Here is an 18,916-nt window from a genome sequence, read left to right on the forward strand (position 1 = left end):
CCCACGCGCCGACTGGGGGCTGGCTGTCTCCCACCTTGTGTCCTCCAACATCCTCGGTGCCCGTTCCCCTGAACCACTAACGCTGACAGCCATCAGGGGAACTGAATTCGCACCACAGATCGTGGCTCTTCCCCCCCCCCCAACTTTGGGGAGCAGTCACCAGTCCCTTAGTCCCCAGCAGGCCCAGCGGCAGAATGAAGACCCACCACCCCCCCCGCCCCGGGCTAGAAGGGGGACCGCTTGGACACCGCCTTAGAAGTGCCCCAGGTGCCGGTCGGTTGGAGTCAGCTGCGGCGACTCGAACCTGAGTCTCAGGCCCTAGGCTGGGCAGGGGGTTCCCTCTCGGCTTACCTTGCTCCTGGGAACACTGGAGTCCGACCCTGAGTCCCCTTCCACGACCGAGCATTGCATCGCTGACCCGGGGTAGCCCGTTGTGCCGGTAGTGGCCTTGGACCCACCGCTCAGGAACGCACGTGAGAAGACCTTCCATTTCATACCTTTTATTTTATCTGCATTCTTCTCTGCCTCCTCGCCCCCCTCCCCCCACCGGCCCCTCAGAGGGGGCGGAAACCCCATTTGGAAGGGAAGGGACTTCTCTCTCCTCCCTGGAGGAGGGACGGTGTCTCCTGGGCCAGGCCCCACTGATGGGAGAGGCAGGCGCCTCCATGGCCGAGCAGGTGCATCGTCCAAGAGGCTGTGGCCAAGGCCGAGGTCCCTCGGATGCCCCGTGGCCCGGGGCCCCGTGGGTCATCAGGAAGGTGAAGAGCAGAGAAGTCGGGGGTGGGGGCAGTGGGAGGGCCAAGCCCGGGGTGTGTGCGTGTGGCCGGCAGAGGCAGATGTGGACTTCGTGAGGGACAGGGGCCGAGACCAGGGGATGTGGGCTTAAGGTAGGGCCCTGAGAAGGAACCCCAGGTCATAGGGGAGCTGGAGGTGGGGGGAGGGTGTACCAGGGAAAAACTGGGGGCTGGGGGGGGCGGGACGAGGCTGTGCTCTAAGAACCGGGCTCCCAGTAGAGGGGCTGTGCTGCGGAGTGTGATCAGGGACTGGCCCTCAGCAGAGACCAGAGGGCAGGCAGGGAAGGGCTTGTGAGGGCAGGAGGAGGGGGACTTCGGGCCCGTAGTGGGGCCAAGGCTACGGTGCCGCCCCACGGCCAGCTCCTCCACTTCGTGGAGGCCAGCCCAACAGGGCATGGCCCCAAACCACCAATTTGTGCTTCTGGGTCGCTCGAGGGCTCCCAGTGCGGCCTCAGCCACGTAGGGCGGAGCCCAGAGGCGGCCCTGCGCCGCGTGCAACAGCTGTCCCCAGGACTCGTCCCCCATCTCGGGCTCTCTGGAAACTCGCCCCCCTGCCCAGCCCGAGAGGGCCTTAAGCCAGATCACCAGACGACAGTGCAGGGGTGGAACGTGGCCGTGGGGTGGGGGGGTGGGGGGGGTGGGGGGGCGGGAGCCATGCCGGGACGGTTCAGAGACTCAACTTCGGCCGCGTCCGTCCGCTTACGCCCTCCGGTCCTTCAGTCTGTTTAAGGGCCTGGCCCCACCCCCACCCCTCGTGCGCTGGTCTGTTTTCCCTCCCGTCTTGGACAACGACCGACCGCTCGGGCGTCGGAGCCCACGGTGGGACGGCGGGGAGGAGGCCGCTCCGGGCGCCGTGCGGGTCTCAGGGCGCCCCCTGCCCGTCCCCCTGGCAGCCGCCGTCGCCGTGGACGATGAGCACCGGGAAGTAAAGGGCGTCCTCGTAACACGGTGGGCTTTCCAGGGGCTCCGTGTCCTCTGCCCGGCGCCCCAGCGGCCCCCCGCTCAGGCTCCGGAAGACCCCCGGGGTGGCCCGGCCCCCGGCTCCCAGGGAGAGCCGGCTGCGGCTGAAAGGCAGGCGGGGCCCGCTGGGCCGGGCGGGGGGCAGCGAGTTGCTGCTGAGGGAGCGACGGCAGCGCTGGCAGCCGCGGAGGTAGGCGCCGGCGCCCATGACCACGGCCTCCGAGTAGCTGGGCACCAGCTGCCGGTTGGAGCAGATGTGCCACTCGAGCTCGGTGAAGTCCACCGTGGCCACGCGGGAGAGCGGCGGCCCGCTGGGCACGGCCCCGGGCGGGGGCGAGCCGGCGCCAAAGAGCTTCTCCACCTGGTAGTGCACGTGGGCCGTGCCGTAGGCCGCCACGACGCGCAGCGGCCAGGACAGCGTGGCCGCGGACACCAGCCAGAAGACCCAGGCGCGGGCGTACCAGGGCGGGCTGCGGGGGTCCGCGAAGACCATGAGCGACTCGCGGAAGTCCACGTCCTTCAGGTGCATGCCCTCGCGGGCCTCCAGGTAGTCGTCCAGGCCCTCGTTGGCGCTGAAGAAGCGGGCCCTCTGGGTGAGGTACGAGGCCTCGGCCTCGGCGCTGCCGAAGCTGAAGCACTTGGTGAAGCGCAGCCGCGTGGCCGCGTGGTCGGCCAGGCCCACGAGCTCCTTGGAGACGTCGCGGACGCCGTGGGCCGAGTAGTCAAACTCGCCGCGGGCCGTGCGGCTGTCCGCCCGCTCGTGGTAGACCTGCGTGGTGGTGTAGGCGTCGCCGTTCCGGTAGCGGGTGATCTGGCGGGTGCGCCGCACGTAGTGGTAGCTGGTGGCCTTCCACCAGACGCAGGGCGGCGCCTGCTGCAGCCGGCGGATCAGGGCGAGCACGGTGTTGGCGTCGGTGCGCGGCGCCTGGCACGACCGCACGTGGCAGTGCCAGCACTCGGCCAGGTAGAGGAGGTAGAGGAGGGACACGAAGGCCAGCGGGATGTATAGGTAGCCGTCAGAGCAAGGGCTGGCCGGGTAGGTGGGCGGCGGGCCCCCGGCCCCGCGGGCCAGAGCCGCCTCGGGCCCCAGGACCAGCCGCGGCACCGTGGCCAGGCGACACCAGGCCACCACGGCGCCACAGGCATGGATGAGCAGGGTGAGCAGCAGGCACTTCCAGTGCGACTCGCGGCACAGGGAGCTTCCCAGGGACTGTTTCAGGGGCCGCTGCTGCGGGGCGGAGAGAGGAGAGGCGCGGGTCAGGACGGGGCCTCGGCCTCGGCCGCGCCTGGCCCTCTGCCGAAGCCCCGCGAGGGAGGCGGGGCGACGCTCCCCACTCCACGGAGGAGGAAACCGAGGCTCCGAGGGAGCGAGCCCCCTGCTCCGTGCCTCACCCTCCTAGATCTAACTCCGTGGAGCCGCAGGGGTCCAACTCGGGCCCATCTGCCCCGAGCCTGTCCTCCACTGTGCCCCATCATCTCCGCCAAGGGCACCTAGGGACAAGACAGACCCGTCTCTGCCAAGAGAAGAAGGGACGCGACTGGCCACTGAGAAAACTGAGCGCTGGTCCCAGCTCTACCCTTAACTTGCCGTGTGGCCTTGGCCGTATTCCTGCCCTCGCTGGGCCCCGGTTCCTGGGCCTGTTGGCACGGGAGGCCAGGGCGGCAGGGGTCCTGACGGTGAAGAGCATGCGCTTTAGAGCCCCACCGCTCGGGAGGCAGTGCCGGCCCCACCACTGACCGTATGACTCGGGCAGGTCCCTCTCTGGACCTCAGTCTCCTCATCTGTAAACTGGGGCGTTTGGGAGGATCCAACGAGATCGTCCGCGTGGCGATCTCAGCACAGGGTCTGGCCACGGGAATAAATATTATTACTGTTTCCCTGAGACTCCCTCTGGTCCTTTGGTTCCAACTTGGAGACTCGGGAGAAGCTCTTAAGTGAGAAAGAGGAAGAGCTGGGAACGGAGGAGGTGTGAGTCTGGGGGGAGCAGATGGAGCACGTCCCCCGTCCTCCATCCCCCATCTGAGCTGTGACGGAGGGGGTGGAACACAGCTGCTGGGCAGCAGGGGCCACTCCCGGGCCCAGAGGGTTTGGCCTGCCCTCCCCTGCCCGCCCAGCCCCCACCTCACCTCCAGGGGGCCTGTGGACACCGAAGTGGGGAGGGGGTGGGGAAAGGAGGGGAAAAAGAAAGAGAAGGGAGAGGTGGCCTGGTGGAGACAGCAGAGGTGGAGTCAAGGGGCCACGACTCCAAACTCTGGGACCCGAGAGGAGAGGAAACGCCCCCCCCCTCCGCCCCGCCCAGCCCAGGGTGGCCTGTCCTACCCCGCCAGTCACCCACCACAGGTACACACCGCCACCACGACCCGCAGGGCCAGTCGGATGCACGCACCCACACCTCCACACCCCCACCGTGTTTGTCACAGACCCACCAGCCACAGACGTGCGCGCTGCCCGTTCATCCCAGGCACCAGACCCTCCCCAGTGCCCGGGGCACAACCCCTCAAACCGCAACGTGGTGGCCAGGCGCACGCGCTCGCCCACGCACACAGGCACACACCCCACCCAGACCCGCCCACCACAGGACACACACGCAAATACCAATGACACACCGACGGAGGCCCGGCTACACGCCAGACCCTCACCTGACCACAGTGCGCAACCCCCAACCCCACCCCTACTGCCACCTGACACCCACCCTAGACTCCGCAGAAGAAACCCACCCGCGACGGAACACATGCACGCGTGACCACATCGCTCCAGCCAAGGCCCCCGCCGTCACCCGAGGTGTGAGGGGCGCGGACTAACATTCACACGCCCGCAGGCGCACCACAGCCGCCCAAACACACAGAGCCACTCACCACCTATCACCCCAGCACCCCACACGGGGCTCCAGGCCCCTGCGGACCCTCTCCCTGGCTAGGGCTGACGAGGGGCCACCCTGGGGGTCCCAGCCAGCAGGATGGGCCCTGTGGCCTCAGCACGGGGAGAGGGAAAAGGGGAACCGGAGGCCTCCTCCTTTCCTCTTTCCCCTCCTCCCTCCGCTCCCTCCCCCAAGTCCCGGCCACCGCTGCTGCATTGCAGGCGCCGCCCGGGCACCTCGTGAGCCGCTGGGCTGGGCCGGGGGCCTGACCCCGGGGCCTTGGGGGTGAGGGGCAGCGCTGCGGAAGGAGGGCGCGCAGGAGCCGGGCGCTGACGTCACAGGAGGGCGGGGGGCGGGAAGAAGGGGCGCCCGGGGTTGGAATCGCCCCCTCCTCCTTTCCAGCCGCCCCACCCCGACCCCCACGCGAGCCCCTAGCCTCGCAGGGCTCCGGCTACCCTAATGACGTCATTGGCAACAGGGGTTTGGGGACTTCCCTCCTCAGCCCCTGTCCTGGGGTTGGCCCCTTCCCTTGTCCCCCTCACCCTGTTCCAGCCCCGGCTCCGGCCCCCCAACACACAGCGGCCGTACCTCCTCCCGCAGCGGCTCGCCGTCCGGGATGAACTCGGGCACCTCCCCGCTGTCTCCTCCGCCGCCCTCGGGCATGGTGTCCTGGCTGCTTGGGCGGCCCGGGCCCGGGCCCCGGGCATGATAGGGGGGGAGCGCAGAGGGCTGCGGCGCGGCCCCGAGGGCGTCCGCTCGGCTCGGCGGCCGCACAGGGAGTGCGCGGAGCTCGAGCTCGAGCGCGGTGGCGGCGGCAGCGTTGGCGGCCGCGGTGCCCGGCGCCCCGCCCTCCGCTGACCCCGCCCCCCGCGGCACCCGCGGCGCCGCCGGCAGCGCCTGGCACCGGCGGGCGCTGCCTCCGCCCCCGAGAACCCCAGTCTGGCGGACCCAAGCTTGGGTTCCCCTCCCGCCGCGCTGGCGCTTGCGACCTTGGCCGAGTCCTTGCTCTCAGAGCCTGTTGCCCCTGCTGTAAAATGAGGACAGGGAATCTCGAAGATGGGTAATACCCCCCCGCGGTCCCGTCTCTGAAGTGTAGGCCCAAGCCTAAGCCCACCTGGACCCCACCCCGGAAGCCTTGCGTGTAGGGGAGAAAGCGGTTACAACCCAGAAAGGTGAGATACGCCTCATTTGCTGGCCCGAGGTGCGGGCTTCACGTAGAGCAGGCAGGTTGCGCAGGCCAGGACACCCAGGGCCCCAAGCTTCGTGACCTTGGGCCTGCACTTTTCACCTCAACCTCCGTTTTCCCATCTGAGAAATGGGAGTAGAAAGGTGCACAAGCATTCATCATGACGTACAGGGGAATGGGATCTGTCCTTCATGGGAGGACACCCTCATTCCACGTGGTGGCCCCAGTGTTGTTCCCTGGCCCTCAGGGGCCTCAGCCCATCTGCCTCTGGGTCTGGACCTAGCCCTCAAGGTAGACAATCAGTTGGTGGGACACAGGGAACTGCAATGCTAGGTTGGGTTGCTTTACGACTTTTTTTTTCTTTTTTTTCTTTTTTTTTTTTTTTTTTTTGCAAAGGGAACTCAAAGACCATTCAGTTTAATATCCCTACCCATTTGAAGATGAGGTATTGAAATGGTCGAGAGAGTAAAGGACTGACCCAGGGCTACATTTATTTATTGATTATTTATTTATTGGGCACAGATGTTTATTGGATATCTTCTATATCCAAGTACTGCGCTTGGCACTGTGAAGACAAGGGTAGGAGTGGAGAAAGACACAGGGCCTGTCCTAATGGAATTTACATACAGGGCAAAGTGGTGTTCCCAGAGGGAGCCTAGAACTCGGCCTCCAGGTTCAACCCCCAGCCAGGTCATTCCTCTGTTCCCTTTGTCTCTCTGAGACACAAGTCAAACTGATTCTTAAAGGATAACTAGACTTTCGACAAATGGATATGAGGAGGAAGGGCATCCCAGGTGGAGGGGACTTTTGAGCAAAGACACTGCGATTAGACCACGTGGGTTGTGTTCAGACAGTAGGAGAGTAACCTGGTGTAACCAGACACTGGCTAGCTAACTAGAGGCAGATCGCAGAGGACCTGATTTTGCTCTCTAGAAAGTGGTGGCTGAAAGTGTGTGAGAGAGGCCCCTGAAGACTGTTGCCGAGGAGGGTGCGAGTGGTCAGAAACTGGGCGGAGAGGAAGGAAACCCCAGCTTCACTTTAAGATGGGCGGCAAGGGCAGCAATGACTCAGGAGTATCAGCTGCAGCTTCAGGAGGTGGATCAGCACACCTCCACCCCCTAAATCGTCTGGACCACGGGAGAGTTGACGGGCCAGGACTGGTGCAGGATCCTGTCCCAACGAACGATACCATCCAATCTCTGGGACTTCAGACCTTCTGGATTTTTCAATATTTGTAATGTACGTGTGTCTCAAGAGCCCAGACCCTCAATCAAGAGCTCAGACCCAATCTCTGGGATTTCAGACCTTCTGGAATTTTCAATATTTGTAGTGTGTACGTGTGTCTCAAGAGCAGCAGGGTCCCGGGGTCTGCAGGATAGCCGTCAGTGGCTGTGGGATATTTCAGCACCGGACAACGGACAGCACCCGCGCGGGAAGGAGGGGTGGGAGCGGGGGGAGGAGCCAGCTTCCGGGGCTCGCTTGGCCGCGCTGTCACTACCCGGCGCGGCCTCCTACTAAACACCTCGCGGGTTGCCTGGGCTCCGCTCCAGGGCTGGGGGGAGTATGGAGGACGGGAGAGGAAAGAGAGCATTGAGAGGGAGAGGCAGGAGCCCCGAGGGGTGGGACTTGATAGAACCCCACCGACCCATCCCCTCCTGGAGCACATCCGGCGAGCGAAACTTGGTACCCGGACTCCCGCCTCCTCCAGGTCTCCAACCGGTGTAGTCGTGGCAGGGCGAGCGTCAAGTGCCCCACTGCGCAGGCGCGGAAATAATTCTCAACACCCTCTTACTTTAACCCAACTATTGGCTGTTCTGGGCACAAACTAGCAAACGCAACATCCAATCCGAGAGTGCCTCGAATTGCTCCGCCTATCCTCCTCCCGGAAGTTGACTACTGCCGAATCCAATTCAGCGAGGCCGCGCCAGCAGCCAATTGGGAGAAGGGAGGGGCGAGTTGGCGCCGCCGAGGAGCCAATGGCAGGCGACGGAGGATAACGCTGCGGACATGGCGGCTGTGGTCGAAGAGCTCGCGGACGTGTCGGGCTTCTCCATAACCTCAGTCGGTGCCCAGGGTGCGGAGCTGCTGCCTTATTAGTATTCTCACCCACGAGGCGGCGCAGCGGGCCCCTGGGGAGAGCCAGCATCGCGGCCATGGCTTATCACTCGGGATACGGAGCCCACGGTGCGTGGGGCGCGGGGCGGGTGGGACGCGGCCCGACCGGCCGGAGGAGGGTCGGCGGCGCGGCCCTCTCACCCCGAGGGAGAGGGGCAGCCGTGACCGCTCCCCGGGGCGGCGGGTGTCTTTCGGGTTTCCGCCCTGCGCGACTCGGCAACGCGTCCCGGACTTCGCCCTCGGCCCAATCCCGAGATCGGGCGGTGACAGCACAGCTGGGTTGCCCATGCTAGACCAGCACAAACGGAGTCTGCCTCCAAAACTTTCTTTACCTGTCATGACCCTGGTAGGGGCCCTCGCCGCTGCGCAGGGCCTTTGGGTACTCAGCTGTCTTCTTTCCCACTCTTGTTTATGCGGATGCCTTCCCAGTTATCTTCTCCACCTAGTAAACTTCTACTCACTCTCCCAAGGCTCAATTCAGAGATCACTTCCCTTGAGAAGACCCCAGGAGCCCCCAGGTGGGCAACCACTTCCAGGTGCTGCTTAGCTCTTTCTTTGCCTACATTTAACACCTCTGGGAAAGGGTCCTTCTTCAAAGTTCTTTCTGGATTACCTATCCCCATCCAGCATGTATTTCACTAACTGATTGCTTGGTGCCCCCAGGACCCATACAGGGCTGCGCAGTCTGGGGAGGGGGTGGTGGTTTGGGCTCATGCTTGGTATTCCTGTCACCTACTCTAGTACCTACAAACCCACAGGCTCCAAGCACAGGGCCCGGGCAGCTCCAGATCCCCCTCCCCTCTTCGATGACACAAGCGGTGGTTACTCCAGCCAGCCAGGGGGATACCCAGCCCCAGGAGCCGACGTGGCCTTCAATGTCAACCACTTGCTTGGGACCCCATGGCCAACGTGGCTATGGCCTATGGCAGCTCCATCGCATCCATGGGAAGGACATGGTGCACAAGGAGGTGTGGCCTGCCCCCAGGGCAAGGGTGGAAAGATTTCTGGCCAGGGCTGGGGCATCACGGGATCCCACCTAATTGTCACAGCAGCCCTCAGGGAAGGAGCACACCCTGGAGCACCCTGAGGTTTGGTGTGCAGCTTGCCCACAGCCTCCTCTCTCCTCTCCCAGCTGCACCGTTTTGTGTCTGTGAACAAACTCAAGTATTTTTTTGCTGTGGACACAGCCTATGTGGCCAAGAAGTTGGGGCTACTGGTCTTCCCCTACACACACCAGGTGAGCTGCCTACCAGGTGAACTGGCGGGGCCCTGTGCCTCCCCCATCCTTTCCCAGAGTTTGGCCCCCAGACCTCAACGCCCTTTCTTCTCTTCTCATCTTTACTCCTGACCTGGCCGCCGCCGCCGCCGCCAGAACTGGGAAGTGCAGTACAGTCGCGACATGCCTCTGCCACCACGGCAAGATCTCAACGCCCCTGACCTCTATATCCCCAGTGAGTCTTTCTTTGACCTGGGCTGGGAGTTGTGGGGGGACCTGTGCCTCGAGGCACCAGTGAGAAGAGAGAGGCTCACGCGCCGATTCAGCATCTGCTTTTGGTGCTTTTGTGTGTGGCGATTGCTAGACGCCAGGTAGGCGAGAGTAGGGGGACCGGTGAGGGATTTCCTGGCTGTGCCTTCAGTGCCCTCAGGGTGTTCCCTTTGGAGACCTTCTTGCCTCTTGACTGGGACCATGTCCCTCTCCAGCCTGGAGCTCTGGGTTTAGACCTGGCCCTGCAACTTCCGGCTATGGGACCTCAGGCTGGCTACTTTTATTCTTCCGGAAACCAGGAATAACCACAGTCTCTACCACAAAGGATTGCGGTGGAGCTTCAGTGAGGTGATGTGTGCTCAGCAGGAAGCACACTTTAATCATTACTGTCATTGTTACTTACCCCCCAAGTCCTGCTCCAACATTTCCTCCTCTGAGGAAGTGATCACTCCCTTATGGGCTCCCATAACCGCCCGTCCACCTGGCACATGGCACGGGGTCAGGCCGCCCACGTTGTATAGCGGCTGGCAGACTCTGCATTTGACTCCTCTCTGTCCCGGGGCCTGTACAAGGCGCAGCCCGTGGTGGGTACCCTAGAGTAGGGGTGAGTGTGCCCGGGTCAGCCCTCAGTGGGGTTGCTAGAGCAGCCAGTGCTAGTGAGGGCAGCCAGTCAGCCCAGTTGCTCTGGGAGGGCCACAGGTTCTTCCATCCTTCATTCCATTTTCTCTCAGAGCCACCTGGTAAGGCAGGAACTGCCATCTCTGTTTTCCATGTTGAAGCCAAGGATCAGAGAGACTCGAATCTCTTTGACGCCACGTAGCTTATAGGTGATAGAGCTGGCTCCTGACTCCAGACCCTGTGCTCTTTGGTGGGCACATCAGTTCTGGTGCTTCAGGGGGCAGAGAACAGGGCTGAAGAGTTACAGTTGCTGTGAAAGCCCAGCTCCCACTGGCTCTGAGCTTTTGTGCAAACAGCAGAGGTAAACCTGGAGCCCTCTATGTTGGCAGGATGGCCAGAGCCATAGCCAGTGCCAATGGCCAGACGTAAGAAGAAGTCATCCTCATGGCCTGGACTCCAGGGACAGCCTGAGTTGTCTTCAAGCCTGTATTTTGGTCCTATAGTCTTGTGTGAGATCAGTTTGGCCCCTGCCAGCTCATCTAGGATTAGCAATGCCCTGGCCTGTGATGTAGTTAGAGTCACAGCAGGAAGCTGGTAAATTTCCTAGCACAGGGATAGGGAAGGAGGCAGCTTGGTGGTCCTGAGAGAAGGGTCAGGTAGCATTTACACAGGGAGAGAGAGCTGAGCAGGCAGGGTATTGGGGAGCTGACTATGGAGGCTGAGCATGAGGGGATATGCAGGGAAGGAAGTATAGGGAGAAGAGTGGGGAGTGTAAATGGCCTCAAATACCCAGTTAGGGGGTTCGGATTGAGGAAAACAGGCTGACGGCATCTCTCTGGCTCTTGGCAGCAATGGCCTTCATCACCTACGTGCTGTTGGCTGGGATGGCACTGGGCATTCAGAAAAGGTCAGTGCCAAGGCCCTCCTCCGTTCCTACCAGCTTTCCCTCCTGACTGCTCTCCTCACCTCCCCAGGGGACCTGTGGCAGGTCCTAAGCCCACCCCATGTCCTCAGGCTCAACCTGCCAAACAGGATGGCTGGTGTCTGAACTCACCCCCACCCCCACCCCCTCGTGGCCACAGGTTCTCCCAGAAGTGCTGGGCCTGTGTGCAAGCACGGCGCTGGTGTGGGTCGTGATGGAGGTGCTAGCCCTGCTCCTAGGCGTCTACCTGGCCACCGTGCGCAGTGACCTGAGCACCTTCCACCTGCTAGCCTACAGCGGCTACAAATATGTGGGGTGAGTACCCCTGCACTCCCCTGCACTCTTTCGCACTCGTCTCGGGAACTGTGTACTGTTGTTAGATCAAGAATGTATGGAGAGCCGCTCCGGGAACACAGGGGAGAAGGGCCTTGAGCTGGGGTCGTGAAGGAGGTCTCAGATCCAGGTGCTAGGGCTGAGTCCTAGGCCTGCCAGATTCATTTTGAGTCTAGGACCCTGTGGGGACAGATTGGAGATAAAGGGCCCCAGCGGTGGTGGTCAGGGTCTAGGCTGGGTGGTGGGGCCGGTCTCAGGCCTGGATCGTTGGAAGGTCTCCAACATCTTCTTTCTCCTCTCCCCCCACCCCTCCCAACACCCCACACCCCTGCAGGATGATCCTCAGTGTGCTCACAGGGCTGCTTTTCGGCAGCGATGGCTACTATGTGGCACTGGCCTGGACTTCGTCTTCACTCATGTACTTCATCGTGAGTCTGGGGCTGCCCCTCCCGCCTCTTCCCCCGGGGTTGGAGCTGGGGCCGAGCCTCCCCATCCTGGCACGGCTTCAGCTCTCTCCTTTCTTCTAGGTGCGCTCTTTGCGAACAGCAGCCCTGGGCCCCGACACTATGGGGGGCCCAGCTCCCCGGCAGCGTCTCCAGCTCTACCTGACTCTGGGAGCTGCAGCCTTCCAGCCCCTCATCATATACTGGCTGACCTTCCACCTGATCCGGTGACCTTTGGCTCCCACTGGCACTGATTTTTCCATATATTGAAGATTTGATTTCCTTGATTGTATTTGACCCTTGTTCCTGGGGCCTGAGGTGGTGGTGGTGGTGGGAGGGGGGGTGGTCTCCATTGCCCAGGGTTTATCGGGCTCTAGGGACCCAGGGGAGGGCTTCCTGGAGTTGGTGGTCTTGCTACTGCTTTGAAAGGCAGATGGAAGGGTTTTAGCAGCGATAGCTGTTTGGCTGTGACCAGGAAAGTGAGGACAGAAGGGAGCAGCTGCCAAGGAGACCTCGAAGGCCTCTCTGATCCATCTGAGGGGGTCCCTGGAGGGTTCGATGGGCCAGTGGTTTGAGCCTCTGTCCTGAGGATTTAGCTCAGGGCTGTCCCCTATAAGTCCCTTTGCCCCATGTCCTCTTCAAGCCTTTCAGGAGCAGAACTGGGGCCCACGTGTTTGCAGTAGTTTATTCATATTTTGTCACAAATGGCCGGGGAGGGGGGTGCCGGACTCCTCCAGGCAACATAGAAAATAGGTCCAAGAGACAGGACAGGCTGGGGTTGGGGCAAGTGGGGAATGGGGAAGGGGGAGATCTGGAGAGAGAGCCTGGGGGAGGGGAGAGGGCAGACTAGGGGTGGGGCTGCCCCCCTGCTGAGCCTGCTCATTCCCGGTGTGGGTACCCCCCCACCTGCAGGGGGAGCCTCAGGGTGGGGGTGGAGGGGGGTGGCCTAGAACTTCCAGGGTCAAGCCCTGCCCCTTGGCAGGGCCCGTGTCCCCCCCCCCCCCCCCCCCCCCCCCCGAAGTGGACAAGGCTGGAGGTTCCACCCCTTCCAAGACTGACTGCCATGCCTACGGGCTGGCAGAGGAGCCCCTGCCCCTATTTAGAGCTCTGCCCAGCCCCTAGTCCAAGGGGAGGGGGCTCTGAAGGCGGGAGGTCCCCGCAGCAGCAGTTTGGGGGGGGGGGGGCGTGGAGAGGAGGCTGGGGGCACCAGTGCCCCCTCCCTCCCCGGGGCTGAGGCCTCTGCGGCCGAGGGGCAGGGCTGGGGGTGCACAGGCGTCCGGTCCATTCTGGGCTTGCTCCCTGGCCGGCTTCCCCCTTAGAAACTCACCAACGTATAAACCATACTGTGGGGAGATGAGGCAATGAGCCAAGTCCTGAGTAGGCCCAGTTACTGGCCACCACCCCCCCCGGCCACCATACCCTGGGTTGCCCTCAGTCCTCAAGGGAAAAAGGCAGAAACTTGGGGCCCAACCACTCCTAGGATTGGAAGCATGGGACCTAGAGCATCCCTTCCCTGACTTCTGACTGCCATGAGCAGGGCCTCCTCACCTGTACAGGTAATAGAAGAAGGAGAGCAGGTAGAAGGCGAGTTTGCACCAGGACTCCTTCTGGCAGTAGTTGAGGATGTCAGCATTCATGATGGAGACCGCATCATACATGACCTCGGAGCCATCCGCAGGACGATGGAAGTACCTGGGGTGAAGGAGGGGCCTGAGCGCCCACCATCAAAGCGTCCACCCCCATCTTGCCCCTGCTTCTCCACCTCACTCCCCCACGCCCCACCAGGACAGTTTCCAGAGGTGGAGAGAGGGGGATGTTGAGGTCCTCACCTCCAGAGGTGGTAGAAGAGGAGGGGGATGTTGAGGCCCAGGGTCACCCACTCTGCTGCACACAGAAACATCAGACAGAAGAGGCCGTGGATGGAGTATTCTGGGACCACCAGCTGGGGAGGGAGGATGAGAGGTCAGCTGCCCGGTGCCAGAACAGACCCCAGCTTCAAGGGCACAGAGGGGAGCTGGGATTCGGGAGGTGCCCCCTCCCCCACCGTGACCTCGGGATTAAAGGGGTCTCTAGCCTCCCACTCCCTCCCGGTGGCAGACCTGACCAAGCAGGTCCCAGAGGGGTAAGGCCCTGGTGCGGGTCACAGGAGAGTAGGGCTGAGCTGGGCTAGAAGCCTCCTGCTACCAGCCCTGACACTGACCTTCCTCAGGAGGCAGCAGATGCGTTCGATGTTTTTTAAACGCTCGCGCTGTAGGGGGAGGAAAAGGCCGCCATGGGGGAGGCGGAGGAGCGGGCAATAGGGGCGTCCCCCCCCGCCCGGGGCGCCCCCCCCCCCCCCCCCCCCCCCGCCGCCACCGCCGCCGCCGTCCCTACGTCCCCACGTCCCCGGCCGACCTGCACGTGGCCGCCAGGGGGCGCCAGAGCAGCTTGCGGCAGGGCAGCAGCCGCGCCGTCCCCATGGCAACCGTCGCCATGGAGGGACCTTCACCCGCGTCTCCACGGCAACGGCCCAGAGCCTGGCAACGGCCGCTCCGCCAGGAGGAACCCGAGCCCTGAGCCCGCGCCAGGTGTTTGCTGGGGGCGGGGACAGACAGGAAGACAGCCGCCGGTCCCCCCCCCCCCCCAACACCCCCTTCTTCCCGTTCCCCACCCACCCCCCTTCGCCTGCGACAGATGGAAAGACAGACGGACGGACACACCTCAGCACAGCACATGTATCACTTACTGCCCGCGCTGGGTTCCCCTGATCGATGGGGTTCTTGAAGTCGGTCCGCAGCTCGTCAAAGGCTATGATCTGGGAGAGGGGCGTGTGCCCGTCAGGGCGGGGGCAACAGTTTATGAGTTCCCCCATCCACCCTTCTGTGGGATAGGAATTCACACATGGGGACTGGACCAGATGGAAGCTTGCTGCACAGGTGGAGAAACTGAGGTTGAGGGAAGGGCAGGGCCTGGCTCAAGGTCACACAACAGTCTGGAACAAGTCCTAGTGTGCTAATGCCCAAGTCAAGCCATGTTCACGATGCCTCCACCCAAAACATTCCAAGAGATGGTGTCTTAATCTGCCCTGTGCTGACCACTGGGGCCCCAGAAGCCTGGGACACAGCCCTTGCTTGAGAGGACCTCATATGCTTGGGAGGACTGTGAACTATATTCCAGGGTGATCAGGACTACTGGGGTGCTTGGTCCAGCGTTAGAAGCGATGGGGGGGTGGGGTGGTCAGACTGGACTCGGAGTGGGTGTTCGGTGAACAAATGGGGGAAGGGAGTCCAAACATCAGGAACAGCAGGTACAAAGGCAGAAGGTTGAGAGACTAAGGAACATTCAGGAAGCTGCAGATTTCATGGGGCCAGAGTGAAAAGAGGGAAGGAAGATGGGAACGTGAGAGATGGGCTGCAGATGCTGTAAGCTCAGACCAGATGTTTGGACTTTAATTCTAAAAGTAATGGGAGCCATTGAGGGGTGTAAAGCAGCAGAGTAGGGCGGTCAGGCTAATGTTTTAAGATAGATGAAGCAGGAGGTACACATTGGCTAACAGCCCCAGCCAAGACATACATGATGCCTACTCTATGCCAGCAGCTTTATGTTTACTAACTCATTGAATGCTTGCAACAACCTGATGACGTAGGTACTGCTATATCCATTTTGCAGATAAAGAAACTGAGACTGGTTAAGTGACTTGTCCAAGGCTACACGTAGCTAGTCAGCGGTAAGAATGGATTCTAACCCAGACTCCAGAGTTAAAATTCTTAACTGCTTAGGCCAGGCCAGAGAACTGTTGGGGGTGGGTGGGGGGAGGACTCACATTGATAGTGATCTGAGTGAGGAGAATGGCAGTGAGGGTGGAGAGGTGTGGACGGATTCCAGAGCTATTTAGAAGCCAGACTCCAGAGGGCTTGAATGGCAGCAGAGTGGAGGCAGAGGGGCCCAAGTTGCCTTTGGGTGTTCGGGCATCTGGTAGATGGCAGTGTCCTCATTGGGATGGGGAACTCCTGGGAGGAACAGGTGTTTGAGGGGATGATGGGACAGACCTGGGTGTGTGTGGGGGGGGGGTGGGTGCAGCTAGCATGGGAAGAGGTCTGGAAGAAAAGCCTTCTGAGATCCCCTCCTCTCAGCACCAGCCCTAGGACGAGGCACGCACAGGGCCCACACCCCCAAGCATCTCAGACCCCAGACGGCTTGGAGGGAGAGAACATGGGCTTCCTGGAGGGAGCTGGGCCATCTGGAGCAGCACCCCTCTCCCCATGAACTCTGGGCAGCCACCTGCCCGCCAGACACAGCAACAGGGTCCAGCAGGGAGCGGAAGGGTGCCGTCTGTCTGCCCCAGAGCTGGCACCACCGGCAGGCAGCGGGTGTCATGCCTCCCACCCCCCAGGCTGCCTGGCGCTGACTCAGCCCCCTGGAACAAACAATCCCCCACGATGACAGCTGACACACGTCAGTCACCATCAGGGATGCCTAGCAACCAGTGGGGACTGGGTCAGGGTCTGGGGTGGGATCTGGGGTCCTGCCCTGGAAGTTTCTAGTTCTTACCAATTTGGATTCGGGACCACACCTCCTATGCCCATCCCCCAACTCCCTTAGTAGGACATGTTCTGGGCACTATGATGTATATACAACAAACCCATTTTTCCCACAAGGAATGCCCACAAGACTCGGCATGGGTGACTTGCTAAGACCACCCAACTAAATAGTTAAGTGAACACAGTGCTTGACACATAATAGGTGCTCAATAAATATTTGTCGAGCCCTTTCCCCCAGCCTAGGAGCCCCACAAGGGCAAAGCCTGAGTCTTATTCATCCTTGACTCCCCCACAGCTACCTAGAGCCTGGTGGTCTCAGCGCTTCCTATTGACACAGGTGTGTGGAATGGAGGGCTGCTCCGAGGATAGGGACCACCAGAGGGTCTGCGGGAGGCCTCTGGGTGGGCAGGGGTGTGGAAAGGGGCTTCTTGAATTCCAGGAAACTTTCTCCCAGGAGCTGTTTGGCTCTGTGTTCCCAGCCTGCGGCCCTCAATTTCTTCCAATCTACAGGACCCCAGCCCTCCTGTCCCCAGACCACACATAGGATTGTCCACTGCCCTGGGATGAGATAGGAGAGATCGAGATGGAAAGGAGGGGGCGGTATGGAGGCAGAGAAAGAGGAAGATAAGAAAAAGCAACTAAGAGACCCACAGAATGAGAGAGAGAGAGAGAGAGGCACAAAGCCAGGCTTAAGGCTGGAGATGGGGGGTGGTGCATGTTGTAAAGTGCCTGTAGGGCCTCACTCCTCACACAGGAAGGGTGCAGAGTCCACGGAATCCTGATGCCAAGGAGACAGGCAGCTGCAGGGCAAGGGGGATTGTGAAGGGAGAGCTTGGTCAAGGGCCAGGGAGGATCCGGGGCCAGGCAGCAGGTCCCAGGAAAAGAGAGAGGAAGTGGGGAGACCGGGAAGGAAGCAGGTGAGGTGATGAGGAGGAAGCGATAGGAAGGAAAGAAGGGGATACGGGGGGGGAGAGACTGGAGAGGGTGAGGGAATCCCCCTAGAGAGGATGGAGATCGGGAAGATAGGTCTTGGTCATGGGAGCAGAGGATGCCGAGATGGACAGGCCAGCGCTGACCGAGACGGGCAGTCCTCATTGAGGGGATCGGGGTGGGGGCCAAAACCTCCGAGGACTGGAGGAGGGAGGGTGGTCAAGGGCCCCAAACAATGAGCTGGAGACTGAGTGATAGTTCTTGGTGACAGGAAGGGAGCCAGGCAGAGAGGGCTGCTGAGGAGAGGGCCCCAGACAGAATGAGGGAGAGGGACTCTCTCTAAGGGGAGGTGATTAGGATAAAGGATGAGAAATGGACATTCTGAAAGATCAGGTGTGAAGCCACACCAGAGTGAGAGACAGACCAAAGGGGACACACTAGACAAAGGGGAAAGTGGGCAGGAAGAGGAGGGGAAAAGGAGAAGTGGGGAGGAAACCTGCTGAGAGGAAGCCGGTAAAGGAGGGGGTAGGGAAGCCCGAGGGGAGCTGGTGGTGGGGACTAGGTCTCTGGGGCCGCTTAGAGCCAACCGCAGCTGGGTCAGGGAGGTGAGTGAGAGGGAAAGGGTTAACAGGCTCTGCGATCTGTGGGTCCTGTAAACAGATGCAGTTGCCATGGCAACCGGCTCCATCACTCCTGGCTGGAAAAACCCACAAAGGGGGGGCAAGCAGACAGACAAACTGCCCGACAGACAAACGGGGGCGACTGGATTCGGGGGTAGGAGAGAAGGGAGCAAGAATCGCAGAATCCTGCCCCACTCCCCAAGACGGCATGGGGCAGGGGAAGGGGGTCAGAGACCAACTGACATAGCCACAGACAGGCGGGGGCGGCGGAGGAAGGGGGCTCCGGGAAGGAAGCCGACGACGGGAGGGGGTGTTCATGGGGGCGAACAGAAGCCGACCAAAGGGGGATAGAGGAGAGGAGGCTCCAAGTTTCCCCAGGCCCTGAGCCCATCCTCCCGGACCCTCCCGCTCTGTGCGCCCCCGGCCCCCCACCCCGCCCCCAGCCCCAGCCCGGCCTTACGTGCCAGATGACAAAGAAGATGAGGGAGGCGCACAGCACCAGGGTGAGCATGTAGCAGAACGCGGCGAAGGTGAACGCCATGGCCCCCGCGCCGGGCGACGGCCCGGGGGGCGCCAGCGCGGGGCCCGGGCGCAAGGGGACGCCCCCCGGTCCGCGTTTAGGGCCGGCCGGGCATGGCCCGCAGGCCTTGGGGGACGCGGGCGGCGCGGCCGGGGCCGGGGCCGCGGGGCCGTGGGGCGCGCGGGGCGCGGGCCGGTGGGCTCTGGGGGCGCGTCCGCTGCCGGCTGCCCGGGCCCCGATCGCTCATCCTGCGATCCCTCGCCCGCGGCTCCCTCGCTCTCCAGCCCGCGAAGCCGGCGGGGCGGAGCCGGGGGCGGGGCCGCCGTGCTAGCGGCCTCGGGCGGGGCTGGGTCTCCGCGCGCCCCTCCGCTTGCACAGCCCGGCCCGGGAGCCACCTACCCGCCCCAACCTCAGGGACACGTAGGCAGGGACGCACATCTCTGGCAAGTGCCCGCCCCCGCCCCCCGCGTCACACAACGAGCTCGGTCCACTCGGACGAGCACACACACACACCCCTACCCTCACATACGTGTTTTGTACTTTGGCCGGGAGGCCAGGCTAAGAGGTCTTAAAGTGGGAGGAACTTGGCACTATGGGGGTGGGGGGGGGGG

General features: G+C 62.3%; 3 protein-coding genes across 3 annotated transcripts; 1 reads left to right on the top strand and 2 right to left on the bottom strand.

Annotated features, from left to right (window-relative positions):
* Window positions 1-484: 484 nt before the first annotated feature.
* On the bottom strand, window positions 485-5,465 carry TMEM151A (transmembrane protein 151A). The gene is made up of 2 exons (XM_019415055.2): window positions 5,201-5,465; window positions 485-2,982 (listed from the first exon to the last, which is right to left on the bottom strand). Exons 1-2 carry the CDS (start codon window positions 5,273-5,275, stop codon window positions 1,657-1,659), a joined length of 1,401 nt encoding a protein of 466 aa, XP_019270600.1. The 5' UTR covers window positions 5,276-5,465; the 3' UTR covers window positions 485-1,656.
* A 2,297-nt stretch (window positions 5,466-7,762) lies between these two features.
* YIF1A (Yip1 interacting factor homolog A, membrane trafficking protein) lies at window positions 7,763-12,002 on the top strand. The gene is given in 10 exon segments (XM_053899428.1): window positions 7,763-7,982; window positions 8,672-8,803; window positions 8,806-8,850; window positions 8,853-8,881; window positions 9,046-9,150; window positions 9,286-9,364; window positions 10,867-10,928; window positions 11,100-11,254; window positions 11,607-11,700; window positions 11,800-12,002. Coding segments are annotated over 10 exon segments (879 nt in total). The 5' UTR covers window positions 7,763-7,951; the 3' UTR covers window positions 11,947-12,002.
* A 384-nt stretch (window positions 12,003-12,386) lies between these two features.
* CNIH2 (cornichon family AMPA receptor auxiliary protein 2) lies at window positions 12,387-18,687 on the bottom strand. Its single transcript, XM_019415054.2, has 6 exons — window positions 18,246-18,687; window positions 14,441-14,509; window positions 13,916-13,963; window positions 13,545-13,657; window positions 13,264-13,407; window positions 12,387-13,058 (listed from the first exon to the last, which is right to left on the bottom strand). The coding sequence occupies exons 1-6, from the start codon at window positions 18,324-18,326 to the stop codon at window positions 13,031-13,033; spliced, it is 483 nt and encodes a 160-aa protein (XP_019270599.1). The 5' UTR covers window positions 18,327-18,687; the 3' UTR covers window positions 12,387-13,030.
* Between the last annotated feature and the right edge of the window lie 229 nt (window positions 18,688-18,916).

Source organism: Panthera pardus, unplaced genomic scaffold (genome assembly GCF_024362965.1).
Source record: "Panthera pardus isolate Hobbes unplaced genomic scaffold, ASM2436296v1 HiC_scaffold_12, whole genome shotgun sequence".
Taxonomy (NCBI): domain Eukaryota; kingdom Metazoa; phylum Chordata; class Mammalia; order Carnivora; family Felidae; genus Panthera; species Panthera pardus.